The 15571-nt window shown below is 37.2% G+C and overlaps 1 protein-coding gene across 2 annotated transcripts in view; it reads left to right on the top strand.

Annotated features, from left to right (window-relative positions):
- Nucleotides 1-15571, top strand: part of tmem132e (transmembrane protein 132E) — a 1169142-nt gene that overhangs the window by 1124455 nt on the left and 29116 nt on the right. For both annotated transcript variants that reach the window (XM_061962728.2, XM_061962727.2), the window contains exon 7: nucleotides 1410-1689. In XM_061962728.2, coding sequence (XP_061818712.2) covers nucleotides 1410-1689 — 280 coding nt within the window. The remainder of the gene's footprint in view (nucleotides 1-1409; nucleotides 1690-15571) is intronic.

Genomic DNA, 15571 nt, shown 5'->3' with positions numbered 1-15571 from the left:
CATTCCATTGAAAATAAAGAACATTACACACGGCGCTCAAAAATTTATCAAAATGTTTTAGTACGACCTTGGTAAGCTATGAAGCCACACCGCATGATGGATTGTACTGTGCTTCAACATATGAGTACTATTATGGTGTGTGTATAAGGTAAAACATATTATCTGGCATTTTGTTTCGCAATATTATGCAAAAGTTACTTTTCTTACCTTCTGGTACCTGCTGATCTGTATTTGGGATCTGCATAAATCCTGTAAATTTATGCACGTCCGCCTTGGTAGTCCGTGCCGACACCGTAGTCTATAAGCTTCTTCTTTTTCTCTATCTTCTTGTTGTGGGACATTCATCCTCCGCTGTTGCCATTTCTAATATAAAGTAGCGTAAAGTTCTTACTTATATCCGTCAGTAAACTCGCCATGAAAGCGCTAAAACATACCGGTGTAGTGAGTTTACATTATTCACTCAAGGAACTTTAGTTATTAGGGAGTTCCGGTCTGACTTTTTTTTACAGGACACATTTCCGGCCGTTGTCGTTGCACTAGTGAGCCACGGATGAGGAGATGCTGCTCCGTTATTGATTTAAGTAAAGTCTGAATGTCATTAAAACAGTTAGCTCCATCTTTTGACACTTCTTCCACTCCCGTCCTTGCATGCTACACCACTACAACAAAGATGACGGAGAAAAGACGCTGTCGAAGGTGAGCCACGTAAATAAGACCGCCCACAGAACGGCGCATCCTGAAGCGACTGTCAGAAAGCGGCGTGAAGATGATCTGTAAAACATCATTTATGCAACATTTTGACCAAAGAACCACCATTACATGTTATGTAGTGTTTTACATTTAGAATTATTATTATTATTATTTTTGCACCATGACTAGGGAAGGTTGTTTGCATCGGGTCATATACGTAAATGCTGCACATAAACCCTTTCAGATTATAATTAAAGGTCATTAACCTGAGTTACTCGCATTGACCATTCCTTATTTAATTCATGATGTTTCGCTGGCCAAATACAAGATGTTTGCAGGCCGTAGGTTAGACATTTTGTTAAATCTACAGTATATAATTTGCGGACAGTATACTGTATATCCTGAGTACCAGTATATTCTGCAGTGGGCATTTGTGTTTTTTTATATTTTCTTTTCCCGAGATTTTTAACTTTGACATAAGAAATAGACCCCCATAAAATGTCCGCTGCAGAGCACGCTGGTTATAAGGAGGATGTATTAATGTAAAAGCAAAATGAAAAGGTTCGGGAAACAGAAAGTTGCTCACAAACAAAGAAATGAACACACAACCTCCACAGTGGACGTAGAATATATACTTGTCACATCCTTGTGGCATATAAAAATGGACCTTTAAGCACCAGTCATTCTTTATGCTCTTCTCTCTCTCTCTCTCTCTCAAGGAGCACCAGAGACAGCGACGCGGACGAGGATGACGACGAGCGCCGGGTGAGCCGAGGATGCACCCTGCAGTACCAGCGGGCCCTGGTCAAAGTTCTGACGCAGTTCCACACCACGTCCACCGAGGGCACGGACCAAGTCATCACCATGCTGGGACCCGACTGGCAGGTGGACGTCACGGACCTGGTCCAGGACTCGCTGAAGGTTGCCGACCCCCGGATAGCGGAGCTGGTGGACAGGACGATCTTGGTGGGCCTGGAGTTGGGTTCCACCGCGTTAAAGGTAACAAGGACGACATTTCGGGCGTATTTTTATTGGTGTTTCAAATCTCAATTTTGGGACCTCAAGCGTTGCACTATTGGATACTAATCCATAATCTTCAGGATTAAGTCTGAAAGAACTTCAGTCTTAAAACGGGCACCATCAATGGGGTCAACCGAGCCCTCAGTTTAGCTAATATCAAAAAATTTCAGATGTGCTTTGCTTTTTCTTTGTCTTTTTGTGGCATTTTCTCAACATTTATTCCCATTAGAAATTAGTGGAATTAGCACAAAATCTCGTAATCTGAGAAGTAACCCGAAGACTCCAGCGACACACAAAAATTAGAAGTCTGAACTGCCATGCTGCGTAATGTTCTTTATTTTCAATTGAACAATTAAAGTTTTGGTGTTGTTTACTGGCGTCATATTGCAGTCTACACGTATCTCTTATGTGTGACTACCATCTACCATGTGTGATTTTATTTTCACTAAAAAAGGAAACTTTGTCATACTACGACTTTTTATCATCGTAATAAAATGTCAACGTTCTCGACGTTTTAAGGCTTTCCGTAAATTCCGCACTATAAGACGCTACTTTTTTCCTACACTTTAAACCTAGTGGTTTATAAAACAGTGCAGCTAATAGATGGGGGTGGGGGGAAATTTCACCGCTAAAATTTAGTGGGTGTGGGTTATATACAGGTGGGCTTTATAGTCCGGAAAATATGGTGTTTCTCATATTGCATTTTTGATATTTGCATCCTTTTTTAAACGTTATATTAGTGTTGTCCTGATACTATTATTTTCCCAGGACCAAAATGTGCTTAAAAGTGTATTTCGATATTTTTCAAAATAAAGGGCGCCACAAAAAAATTAATTCTTGACTTTATTTTGACAGAAAATCTTATGATACTTTAAACATGCGTTTCTTACTGCAATCAAAGAACAATTTTAGCATTTAATAAAATAGTGAACATACGAGATAACTTTTCTTTTAGTAGTAAGTAATCAAACAAAGGATCCTGGTTTGGCTGCTGACACATATCAGTAACATATTGTGTCATTTATCATTCTATTATTTTGTCAAGATTATAAAGGACAAGCAATAGAAATTGGATTATTAACCTACTTGTTCATTTCCTGTTAATATCTTCTCACTTTGTTTTTTTAAGATGTTCTATCCACACTAAAATGTAATTGGCACTTTTTCTTCTTTTGTTTGGGTACTTTACATTAGTTTTGAGTGACATTACCAATTTGGATATCGATCCAATACCAAGTAGCTACAATAATAAAAATTGACAAAAAATGTTGTTCTAATAAAAAATATCTATGTAATCATTGTAATATCGACTACATACGGCTTTACTTGGTATCATTACAGTCGATTATTACAATGATTACATAGATAATATTACAATGATTCCAATGTCTTTAATATCGACTACATGCGGCTTTACTTGGTATCGTTACAGTCGATATTACAATGATTACATAGATGATATTACAATGATTACAATGTCTGTAATATCGACTACATACGGCTTTACTTGGTATCATTACAGTCAATATTTGTATAGCTTCACCCATTTGTTTACATTCAGGAGCGCTCGCTTGCTGCTAGCGGTTAGCTACTGTATCCTCCTATGGTGTGTAGTGAAGCATGTTTAGCTATTCCTCGTCCTGTAGGGATGATACTTGTAAGAATAGTAGTTTGTCGCCATGGAAGCAAGGATTAGTGATTTAGAAGTAGCTAAAACACTGTTGAGGGACGATAGCCGCTAGTTATCTATGTTGTAAAGCACCGCTTGCAGAACATTGCTTCAGTGTTTATAGCTTCAGCTTTATCGTAAGTTAAATAGCCATAATATGTCCATTGTCCTTCTTCTGTCTCCACACTGTTTCTGCTAGTAAGTGCTCTGTGCGTGTATAATGTCACCACGGCGCGCCATCAAAAAAGTACCTGTATTTTTTTAGGGATGTCCGATAATGGCTTTTTGCCGATATCCGATATCCCGATATTGTCCAACTCTTTAATTACCGATACCGATATCAACCGATATATACAGTCGTGGAATTAAACACATTATCATGCCTAATTTGCACAACCAGGTATGGTGAAGATAAGGTACTTATAAAATAAATAAATAAAATAAAATAAGATAAATAAATTGAAAACATTTTCTTGAATAAAAAAGAAAGTAAAACAATATAAAAACAGTTACATAGAAACTAGTAATTAATGAAAATTAGTAAAATTAACTGTTAAAGGTTAGTATTATTAGTGGACCAATCATGTGTGCTTACGGACTGTATCCCTGCAGACTGTATTGATATATGTTGATATATAATGTAGGAACCAGAATATTAATAACAGAAAGAAACAACCCTTCTGTGTGAATGAGTGTGCATGAGTGTAAATGGGGGAGGAATGTTTTTTGGGTTGGTGCACTAATTGTAAGTGTATCTTGTGTTTTTTTATGTTGATTTAATAAATAGAAAATAAAAAAATAAAATAAAAACGATACCAATAATTAAAAAAAACGATACCGATAATTTCCGATATTACATTTTAACGCATTTATCGGCCGATAATAGTATCGGACATCTCTAGTATTTTTCAAAGACAGAGTACCCTGTTTAATCAATTAGTACCACAGTATTTTATTATAATATACCCTACGTTATTTAACAAAACCCAAAACCAGTGAAGTTGGCACGTTGTGTAAATCGTAAATAAAAACAGAATACAATGATTTCAGAAAACCCCTGTCAGTAACTACAGTTTGTCGCTACATCTGTAAGTGCAAGTTAAAACTCTACTATGCAAAGCGAACGGCATTTATCAACAACACCCAGAAACGCGGCCGGCTCCGCAGAGCCAAAGCTCATCTAAGATGGATTGATGCAAAGTGGAAAAGTGTTCTGTGGTCTGACAAGTCCACATTTCAAATAGTTTTTAGAAACTGTGGACGTCGTGTCCTCCGGACCAAAGAGGCAAAGAACCATCCGGACTGTTATAGGCGCAAAGTTCAAAAGCCAGCATCTGTGATGGTATGGGGGTGTATTAGTGCCCAAGGCATGGGTAACGTACACATCTGTGAAGGCACCTTTAAAGGTACATACAGGTTTTGTTGCCATCCAAGCAACGTCTTTTTCATGGATGCCCCTGCTTATTTCAGCAAGACAGCAGCCAAGCCACATTCTCGTCAAATTTAGGACTTTTTTCATGTAATAGTACAACTATTTTTAATCACCCAATATTTGTATTTAAAAAAATCACAACTTTATGCACACAAATTACAAATGTTTCCTTTTATTTTTATTTTTATTGTTAACTTGTCACATCATTCTCTTTCTATTGGGACCTTATTTGTAATAATATTTTTTTTTTTACATTGTCCAATTGGGACTTCATTCTTGTATTATTAGAACTTTTGTAATAGGACTTTTTATTTTTTATAGTGTTACCTTTTTTCCCCCAAATGATAAGAAAAATGCTCGTATTGTAGTTTTAGTGTAAAATTCTGACTTTTATAATGTAAAATAAAAAACTTTTTTTTTATTTTTTTTTAATATTGCCATGTATTTCCTGCGGTAATACGTGGCATTGAAAATAATGGCACGTGTCAAAGCACTGCAAAAAAAATAACCTGACGCCAATGCTAACACAACTTTTGAGGTTAGGTCATGCTACAGAGTGCCAAAATAGTTCTCCATTGATTTAGCGCTGTTATTTTAAGGTCAAATTCCGACATTCTCTACATATTTAAGCATTGCTGCCATGCCTCTCTGTTCCTAGCAATTAACTCGGCCTTGGTCCTTGACCTTCTTTGTCAGTTTTGTCTACGCGGAAGCTGCTGTTGATGTCAAAGTCGGCCGTAATAAAAGACGTAAAGCGGCCATAAAGGCATCAGCCCAGACAGGTTCGGAGGTCCTTATAAAGAAAGCGTCGCCGGTTATGGCCGCGGCTCGAGTGATTTACCGGCGCCTGACTGGTCATTTACGGTGGGGGGGGGGAGAAAAGTTACGCTTGGCGAAAGTTTTGATCACGGCGAGAGAGATTACGCTTTAAGGCTGTCAGGAGAAAGGTAGCGGGCTGATGGATGCGCCCGCTGATGGAGAAACAGCCAGGAAAGATAGAAGTCGTCCATCCATCATTTTAAATGAGTAATTGATCATTTGTAATCTGCCGCAAGCCGTGATGAATCTAGCAGCAGATTTAACTGGCCGTCTGGCCCCGGAGGAATCAATCGTGTGTTCACCAATTATTTTAGCCCTCCATTTAGTGGTTGGCTTTGTCATCAAATGCTAAGAGTCTTTCTTGTCATAATACACCTTTTTTTTTTTTTTCAGAAAATTACGAATCTATTACCAATTTTTCTTGCAACTTTACTTTTGTAACGCAACGACTTTTTCTTGTCAAATTAGAAAAAAATATTTTCACAATTTTACGGCTTTATTGTAAGAGGAAAACGCACTTTGTTCAATTATAACTCTCCTCTCAAAATTCAAAACCTTCTCGTAGTATTTTAATGACTATTGTAATATTTACTATTGTTTTTTTTATATTCTCTTGTCAAGCATAATATCATAATTCCGTACGTCAACGCCGGAAATGTGTCCCGTGAAAAACCGTCCGGAACTGTTACGTGTACAGGAGGAAGGAGACGGCACAGGCATGACTCTGTTTATTTATATATTCAAACAATAAATGAAGTGTGTGATCTAATCCAATATGTGGGTGGTGTGTGTGACTATGTGTAGAGATTAGCTGTAGTGTGTTACTGGTAGTGTTGAAAGGGAGGTGCTGAAGTCCAATAGGGGCGAGGCAGGCTCGTAGGTCCGTGAGCACAGGCCGGAAGTCGAAAAGTCCGTGTCCAGGCGGGAGGTCGAGATCCAAGAGGCAGTCAGGGAAGCAGAGGGAACACGAGGAGACGAGACACACAGGTCGTGACGCGGGAACCGAGGTCTGCTGTTGGAAGGCGACAAGGAGGACACGAGACAAGTGAAACACGGCAAGGGGAGAAACACAGAGAGAGTATGCATAGAGCTTGATTACGAGTCCTTACTGTACAAAACAGGAAACTACGCTCTGGCCCCGGATAGCAGGTTGTGCTGGCTTAAGAAGGCAGGTCTCATCATCAGCTTCAGGTGTGGTGATAGCCGGCGATTTATTGCAGCTGCTTGCTACAGCCGGACTGGCACGCGCCTGGCACGCTCCTGGAGCTGCGCCCAGCAGAGCGCACAGATAAATGCGCATTAGGATGCGCCGGGGCCGTGACAGGAGCCCTCTAATAACTAAAGTTCCCTGGGTGAATTAGGGAAACCCTCTACAGTTTTTAGCACTTTGATAGGTAGTCTTCTGACAGATATAAGTAAGAACTTTACGGTACTTTATATTAGAAATGGCAACAGGGGAAGATGGATGTGTCAGGTTCAAACACTGATGACATCTATTTATTTGGGCATTTCCTGATTACATGGCTGCAGCTGTTTCTAAGGGGAGGGGGTCATAAACAGCTGCCGCCCTCGGTCATTAACAGTTTAAAGAAAAAGTGCCCAGAGCGAGGTCAGGTCTGCTCCCTCTCTGCTTTGTAGATCTCGGGTCGTGACAAGGTCTTCCTGTGGCTGTCCAATAGATCAGGGACACCTCCACGTTGCATCCCATCGCACACAGTGGAGGTTTACAAGCGGCAGGCCGTTTGCTTGATAAGGACAAAGACAGCTTTTGTCTTCTCACAGGGCAGCCTGAACTAATGGGAAAACAAGTTGTGCGATAACTTATATACAATTATTCTGACAAATGCCACATAACAAGAAGTCAGAGAAAAAGAAGAAGCTTATCAACTACAGTGTCTGCACGGACTACAATGGCGGAAGCGCACATTTTTTCAGGACTTATGCAGATCCCAAATACACATCAGCAGGTACCAGAAGGTAAGAAAAGTTGCTTTTGCATAATATTGCCAAACAAAACGCCAGATAATGTCTGTTAATAGGTGCCATTTTGCAGTCTTTAAACAGGTACCATAATTATACTCGTATGTTTAATGCGCCGACAATCCATCAAGCGGTGCGGCTTCATAGCTTACCAAAGTCGTACTAAAAAGATTTTTGAGCGCCGTGTGTAATGTTCTATATTCTCAATGGAACATTTAAAGTTTTGGTGGTGTTTACTGGCGTATCTCTTATGTGTGACTGCCATCTACTGGTCACACTTATCATTACCATGTACCAAATATAATAGCTTCGAGGTGAGTGAGCACAACCAGAATTATGCCGTACATTAGGCGCACCGGCTTATAAGGCGCACTGTCCATTTTTGAGAAAATGAAAGGATTTTAAGTGTGCCTTATAGTCCAAAAATACGGTACTAAGACTCTTTTTGTATGATCACTACTTTTTCGTTAAATCCTGACTTTACTCTTAGAACCTTTCTCTTTCACTTTTTCCCCTTCCAGTACAACTTCAATCTCATAAATATTTCTCTTTTATTCCCGAAGCTCAAAAATATTTTTCGACAATCCAGACTTTTTTTTTCTGGTAATTTAACATATCCTTACATATCATACCTTAACATATATTTTAATATTAATTTAAGTCGTACAAAAAAAAATACAATTACATTTCCGATATTTAAAAAAATGTACTGACGTTTTTCATGTAAATATTTGTATTCTCATTATGACTTTTTCTGTGAAAACTTGGTAAATAATTACCATATTAATTAGTACTTTTTTCTGTACCGTCATTTAATTCTGACGTTTTTGCATTAAAGATGTTATACTTATATAATCATTTGTTTTTGTAAAATGTTAAGATTTTTCTCATAACTACTACTTTTTTCTGTACTGCCCTAAAATTCAGACATTAGCAAAAAAAAAATATTGTCAAATATAATCTTTTTTTTTTTTTCGTAAAACGTTAACATTGTTCTCATAATATTTACAACTTTTTTCTGGAACGTTTTTGCATTAAACATGTGATACGCATATAATCATTTTGTCAGGTTTGTCACTGACAGTTCAGTTAGGTTTTGGTTTTTCCTGTCTTTGTTTCCTGTCAGCGCTCTTATTTTGGTTATTTCCTGATTATCTCCCTGAGTGCTTTGTCCCCTCAGCTGTGGCTGATTGGCACCTGGCCACACCTGGTGTCAATCAGCCAGCTGCTATTTGAACCTGCCTTCCTCTCCAGTCAGTGCTAGATTATTGTCACTACTACCTGTCACAATACTTATCATTGTAGCTCTGTCTACTTTTGTTCACTCTGCTCGTGTCATAGTTCCTTCGTGTCACAGTAAGTGTTTTTGTTTCTTGTCGACAGTTAGCCTTTGTGCTATTTTAGTTCATAGCCAAGTTTGTTCTCCGCCTTGTGCGCGCCTTTTGTTTGTACCCTTTTGTTTGTTTTTTTTGCTATAGTGTTAAATTAAATCATGTTTTCCCGCACAATGCCTTCCGCCTTCTCTGCATCTTGGGGTTCGTCACCAACATACTCTGACACATTTATGTAAAATGTTACGATTTTTCTCATAACTGATACTATTTTTTGTACTGTCGTAAAATTCAGACATTAGCAAAAAAAAGTATTATCATATATAATCTTTTTTTTAGTAAAACATTAACATTTTTCTCAATATTTACAACTTTTTTCTGTACTGGTGTCAACTTTTGACATTTTCACACAATTTTGTTGCCATACTCCCTGTTTCAGTTGCTACCCTTTAGGAAGGCACTACATGTCAATTAGAGCAAAAAAAAAATGATTTTATCCAACTCTACTCGATAATTTTAAAAAAATTCTTACACGCAAATTAAAGTTAAAGTACCAATGATTGTCACACACATGGGAATTAGATGAGGAGGGATGACTTTATTGGAGTTTTTAGCCTCTTTGAAATTATTTTATTTCAGCTATTTTTATGTCTGGATTTTAGCTATGTTTTAAATCTATTTTTGAATATATGTTTTTACTGCACTGCACTTATACACTTTTAGTCTAGTTGTGCATGTGGCATGTTGCAATGACATTTACCTATATTTAATCCCTTTTTTTCATAAAATGTTAGCATTTTTCTTGTAATAATTACTACTTTTTTGTACTGACAGAAAATTTTGAATTTTTTTTTTTCTAAAAATGTACAAAAAAAATTTCGTGAGGCATCAGCGACACATTACAGCTTTGCCGATTCTTCATTGTTACGTTTTTTTGCCTTTTTTATTGGTACTGTAGTTTAATTATTTTTACTCTTGTATGAACGGTCATATGAATTAATTAATTAATCCTACAGTTAAGTCAGGGGTCAGCAACCCAATATGTTGAAAGAGCCATATTGGACCAAAAATACAAAAAAAAAATCTGTCTGAAGGCGCAAAACAATTAAAAGCCTTATATAAGTGTTATAATGAAGGCAGCACATGACTTAGGTGACTATATTAGCTATATTAGCCTACTATCAAAATGACTGTGTCGCAGGCTGTCGCAATTCTTCATTGACAGAAATGTTGAAATGTAATATTTATTCGACACATTTCTAAAAACATTGGTAAACCAGAGGCTTCTCAGAGGGTGAGATAACTCCTGGAAATGACTGGCTTAGAATGGCCAAAGGTATAGGTGTGTGTGTTCAAGTTAAAGGAAACGGCAGATTGTCTTCATCTAATGGATTTCTTACAATCTTTGCAAGCTGGTTGTTTGCTGTGGTCAATAACGGCACACTTAGACTTCCTTTTATTGTCATTCACATTTGAACTTTACAGTACAGATAAGAACAAAATTGTGTTGCATTAGCTCGTTGTAGTGCAGGATAACAGAGCAATAAGGTGCAGAGTGTTTGCATTTACACAGAAATGCAGCCAATATTACATATAGATAATGTGTCAAGAGACATGCAAATATCAATTACCGTATTTTTCGGAGTATAAGTCGCACCGGAGTATAAGTCGCACCTGACGAAAATGCATAATAAAGAAGGAAAAAAACATATATAAGTCGCACTAGAGAAATAAACTGCGACTTATAGTCCGAAAAATACGGTAATACACAGAGGACATAAGTAAAGGAAATGAAATGAGCTCAAATATACCTACACACGAGGAATAATGAGGCAATGTGTACATACAGCTAGCCGAAATAGCATGATAGCATCAATTAGCTTGCAGTCATGCACTGACTAAATATGCCTGATTAGCACTCCAACAATTCGATAACATCAACAAAGCTCACCTTTGTGCATTCACGCACAGCATAAAACGTTTGGTGGACAAAATGAGACAAAGGAGTGGCATAAAACAGGTCTTTCTGTGGCAGCGTCGGAGAAAGTTTTACATGTAAACAAACTAGTTCAAGGACCGCCAAAATGAGTTGGTCGCTCGATACTCTCACCAGTGAAGCATGTTTACAGTGGGATTTCTAACAATTAAGAAGGTTTGTGTCATGTTTGACCTTCTACAGACATCATATTGAAACAAAAACTTTTTTTGTAAAGTAAAGTAAAAGGGTTTGTTCCGGAAACATTTGGATAGTTGTTTAAATTTAAAAATATTTAAAAACCATCAAAAGCACGAACAAAAATTGAATGTCATCCTGGACCGAATAGTTTTTCTGCCATCTGAGTGAAGTACTCAGTATTCCAAATTGACCTATAAAAGACCACCACTTCTCCCGAAAGTGAAGAGCTGACGGACGACGTGACAAGTGATTACCAATTTGCTGTGAAATTTCAATCATCTCAAGACATTTCCGTTTTCTGGACGTTTGAAAAGGTTGGAGTTAATCGTCCAAGACGTCCGATTCAAATTGCCCATGAACACAAGGTCTTTTGTCCGTTCTTAGAGAAATTTTCCCACAAAGCCCACCCGTTTCTTTTCTTCAAAATGTGCTTGATTATAATTGCAGGGAGTAAGCCGCTCTTATCGAAAGTTTCAACCCAAAAGGACTTGATTGCCTCTCAGCCACCAGCCTTTATTTTCTTTCTTTTAGCAAAAAATAAACCACCTTATTTTGAGATGACAAGAGTTCTAACCCCATTTTTCTCCCAAAGCACAGCACTGGAGGGAAAAGGCAAACAAAGATAAATCCATCCCTGTCCAGTTTTGGAGAAGTACAATCAGGTACTCTCTCTTGGGTTCAATCGGTGACACTTGCTGTCATTTTGCAAATCTTGGATCTTATTTTGGTTGGTGAATTTAAAAAAAAAACTTGAACTGCTTTCTGTCTGAGACTAAACAAACTCTCAATGGGAGCTCCTATTTTAGTTGGTATCCTTTGGCATCGTTCTTAATTGGAATGACAAATCGCATGCTAATCATTAGCAACAAAGGGATAGCTTTATTATTAGATTAATTGTTGTTTTCGTGACAATAAAACTCTTCACAGCTACTTTTCCACTGCTTTGCTATAATAATTCTGGCATTTCCATATCACATATTTGTCCCTGAATGCATCCCCATTCGTTGTTAAGTTTGCTAATTACCCTAAAAAAATGGATGCCATTAGGGTGAAACAAGTATAATTGTTCAAAATCATGACCAAAAAAAGATGTACACCTTGCATATACATAGTTATTTAAAACTTCTCAATATATATATACAGGTAAAAGCCAGTAAATTAGAATATTTTGAAAAACTTGATTTATTTCAGTAATTGCATTCAAAAGGTGTAACTTGTACATTATATTTATTCATTGCACACAGACTGATGCATTCAAATGTTTATTTCATTTAATTTTGATGATTTGAAGTGGCAACAAATGAAAATCCAAAATTCCGTGTGTCACAAAATTAGAATATTACTTAAGGCTAATACAAAAAAGGGATTTTTAGAAATGTTGGCCAACTGAAAAGTATGAAAATGAAAAATATGAGCATGTACAATACTCAATACTTGGTTGGAGCTCCTTTTGCCTCAATTACTGCGTTAATGCGGCGTGGCATGGAGTCGATGAGTTTCTGGCACTGCTCAGGTGTTATGAGAGCCCAGGTTGCTCTGATAGTGGCCTTCAACTCTTCTGCGTTTTTGGGTCTGGCATTCTGCATCTTCCTTTTCACAATACCCCACAGATTTTCTATGGGGCTAAGGTCAGGGGAGTTGGCGGGCCAATTTAGAACAGAAATACCATGGTCCGTAAACCAGGCACGGGTAGATTTTGCGCTGTGTGCAGGCGCCAAGTCCTGTTGGAACTTGAAATCTCCATCTCCATAGAGCAGGTCAGCAGCAGGAAGCATGAAGTGCTCTAAAACTTGCTGGTAGACGGCTGCGTTGACCCTGGATCTCAGGAAACAGAGTGGACCGACACCAGCAGATGACATGGCACCCCAAACCATCACTGATGGTGGAAACTTTACACTAGACTTCAGGCAACGTGGATCCTGTGCCTCTCCTGTCTTCCTCCAGACTCTGGGACCTCGATTTCCAAAGGAAATGCAAAATTTGCATGGTTGGGTGATGGTTTGGGGTGCCATGTCATCTGCTGGTGTCGGTCCACTCTGTTTCCTGAGATCCAGGGTCAACGCAGCCGTCTACCAGCAAGTTTTAGAGCACTTCATGCTTCCTGCTGCTGACCTGCTCTATGGAGATGGAGATTTCAAGTTCCAACAGGACTTGGCGCCTGCACACAGCGCAAAATCTACCCGTGCCTGGTTTACGGACCATGGTATTTCTGTTCTAAATTGGCCCGCCAACTCCCCTGACCTTAGCCCCATAGAAAATCTGTGGGGTATTGGGAAAAGGAAGATGCAGAATGCCAGACCCAAAAATGCAGAAGAGTTGAAGGCCACTATCAGAGCAACCTGGGCTCTCATAACACCTGAGCAGTGCCAGAAACTCATCGACTCCATGCCACGCCGCATTAACGCAGTAATTGAGGCAAAAGGAGCTCCAACCAAGTATTGAGTATTGTACATGCTCATATTTTTCATTTTCATACTTTTCAGTTGGCCAACATTTCTAAAAATCCCTTTTTTGTATTAGCCTTACACAATATTCTAATTTTGTGACACACGGAATTTTGGATTTTCATTTGTTGTCACTTCAAATCATCAAAATTAAATGAAATAAACATTTGAATGCATCAGTCTGTGTGCAATGAATAAATATAATGTACAAGTTACACCTTTTGAATGCAATTACTGAAATAAATCAAGTTTTTCAAAATATTCTAATTTACTGGCTTTTACCTGTATATATTTTTTTTACTATTTTGCGACTAGTCATTTATATTATTACGAATGTTTTTTTTTTTTTGTTTGTTTTTGTTTTGTTTTTTTTATAATGAATTTATTAATCAATCAACAAAACAATACACAACAACACCACAACAATGCAATCCAATTCCAAAACCAAACCCGTCCCAGCAACATTAAGAACAACAATAAACAGAGCAATTGAGGACACACAAATCCAAATGTAGTGAAACAAAAATGAACATTATCGACAACAGCATCAATATTAGTAACAATTTCAAAATAGCAGTGATTAAAAAAACCCTCATTGATATCATCATTAAAAACATTAATAAAAAAATACTAAAAAAATTAGAAATGAACAATAGTGTGTCACAGTGGCTTACACTTGCATCACATCCCATAAGCCCGACAACACACCGCGTCCAACATTTTCCACAAAGATATAATAAGTTATTTTTTGATCTCTAATAAAACAAATGTCTTTTTTCTCCGTTTTTGAGCAATTAAAAAGTATTTCTCACGCTGTATTACATTTTTTTTCTCCTCTCTTCGTAAACTTAGGACTTTTTCTAATTTGCAACCTTTTTTTCTCGCTATATTATGGCAGACTTCTTTCTCGTAGTTTTGAAAAAAAAATTATCCCCTTCATTCTCTGTATATTATTTTCTTGTAACAGTAAGACTTTTTTCATGTAATATTGAAAAATTGTTTTAACCAACACTTTATTCAGCTTTGGAAAATAAAAATGGAACATATCACTTCATTCTGTTTATATTAGGACTTGTGATATGACTTTTTCCTGTCAAATTATAACAATACAACATCTGTTTTGTCTAATTTCCATGACTTTTTTTTGTAGTTTTACCATTTGTTTTTTAATAGGGTTGTAAAATGTTGACTATTTTGTTTGAAAACAAAGACTTAATTTTTTTTTTTAATATTGCGATTTAATTCATAGATGTTATTTTATTATATAAAAAGGTCAGTAAATGATTCTATATATTTGTAAACGCTCTGAAGTGAGAAAGAGGTAGGATTAAATAAGCTTTGCTTCTTCCTACTCCTTTTCGGGCATGATGTAAAATGAAATGATATGAAATTGCGTGATGTATTATGCTGTAAGTGAGTTCATGTTCGAAATAAACTAAAGAAAGAAAGAATTCTAGTGGCATTACGACAATATTTTCGTAAAATCAGCACATTTTGTCATAAAATCATGACTAGTAAATGATTCTATATATTTGTAAACACTCTGAAGTGAGAAAGGGATAGGATTAAATAAGCTTTGCTTCTTCCTACTCCTTTTCGGGCATGATGTAAAATCATACTTGCCAACCCTCCCGAATTTTCCGGGAGATTCCCGAAATTCAGCGCCTCTCCCCAAAACCTCCCGGGACAAATATTCTCCCGAAAATCTCCCGATTTTCAGCCGGAGCTGGAAACCACGCCCCCTCCAGCTCCATGTGGACCTGAGTGAGGACAGCCTTTTTTCATGACGGGAGGACAACAGGGTGACAAGAACTAAATCATCCAGACTAGAGATAAATTGTATTATTATGTTTATTTTACCTAAAAATAAATATATTTATTAATTTAAAAAAAAAAAAAAAACTAAATACATTTTTACTATATTTTGCTAAAAACATCAAAATTAATTGTATTTTTATTTGTATTTTTTGGTGACTCCTTATTACATCCAGCCATAGAATTATACATTAA

The sequence above is a fragment of the Nerophis lumbriciformis genome, linkage group LG09, assembly GCF_033978685.3.
Source record: "Nerophis lumbriciformis linkage group LG09, RoL_Nlum_v2.1, whole genome shotgun sequence".
NCBI classification, from domain to species: domain Eukaryota; kingdom Metazoa; phylum Chordata; class Actinopteri; order Syngnathiformes; family Syngnathidae; genus Nerophis; species Nerophis lumbriciformis.
Note: the sequence above shows the minus strand (reverse complement) of the source record. Positions and strands in the feature narration are given on the sequence as shown.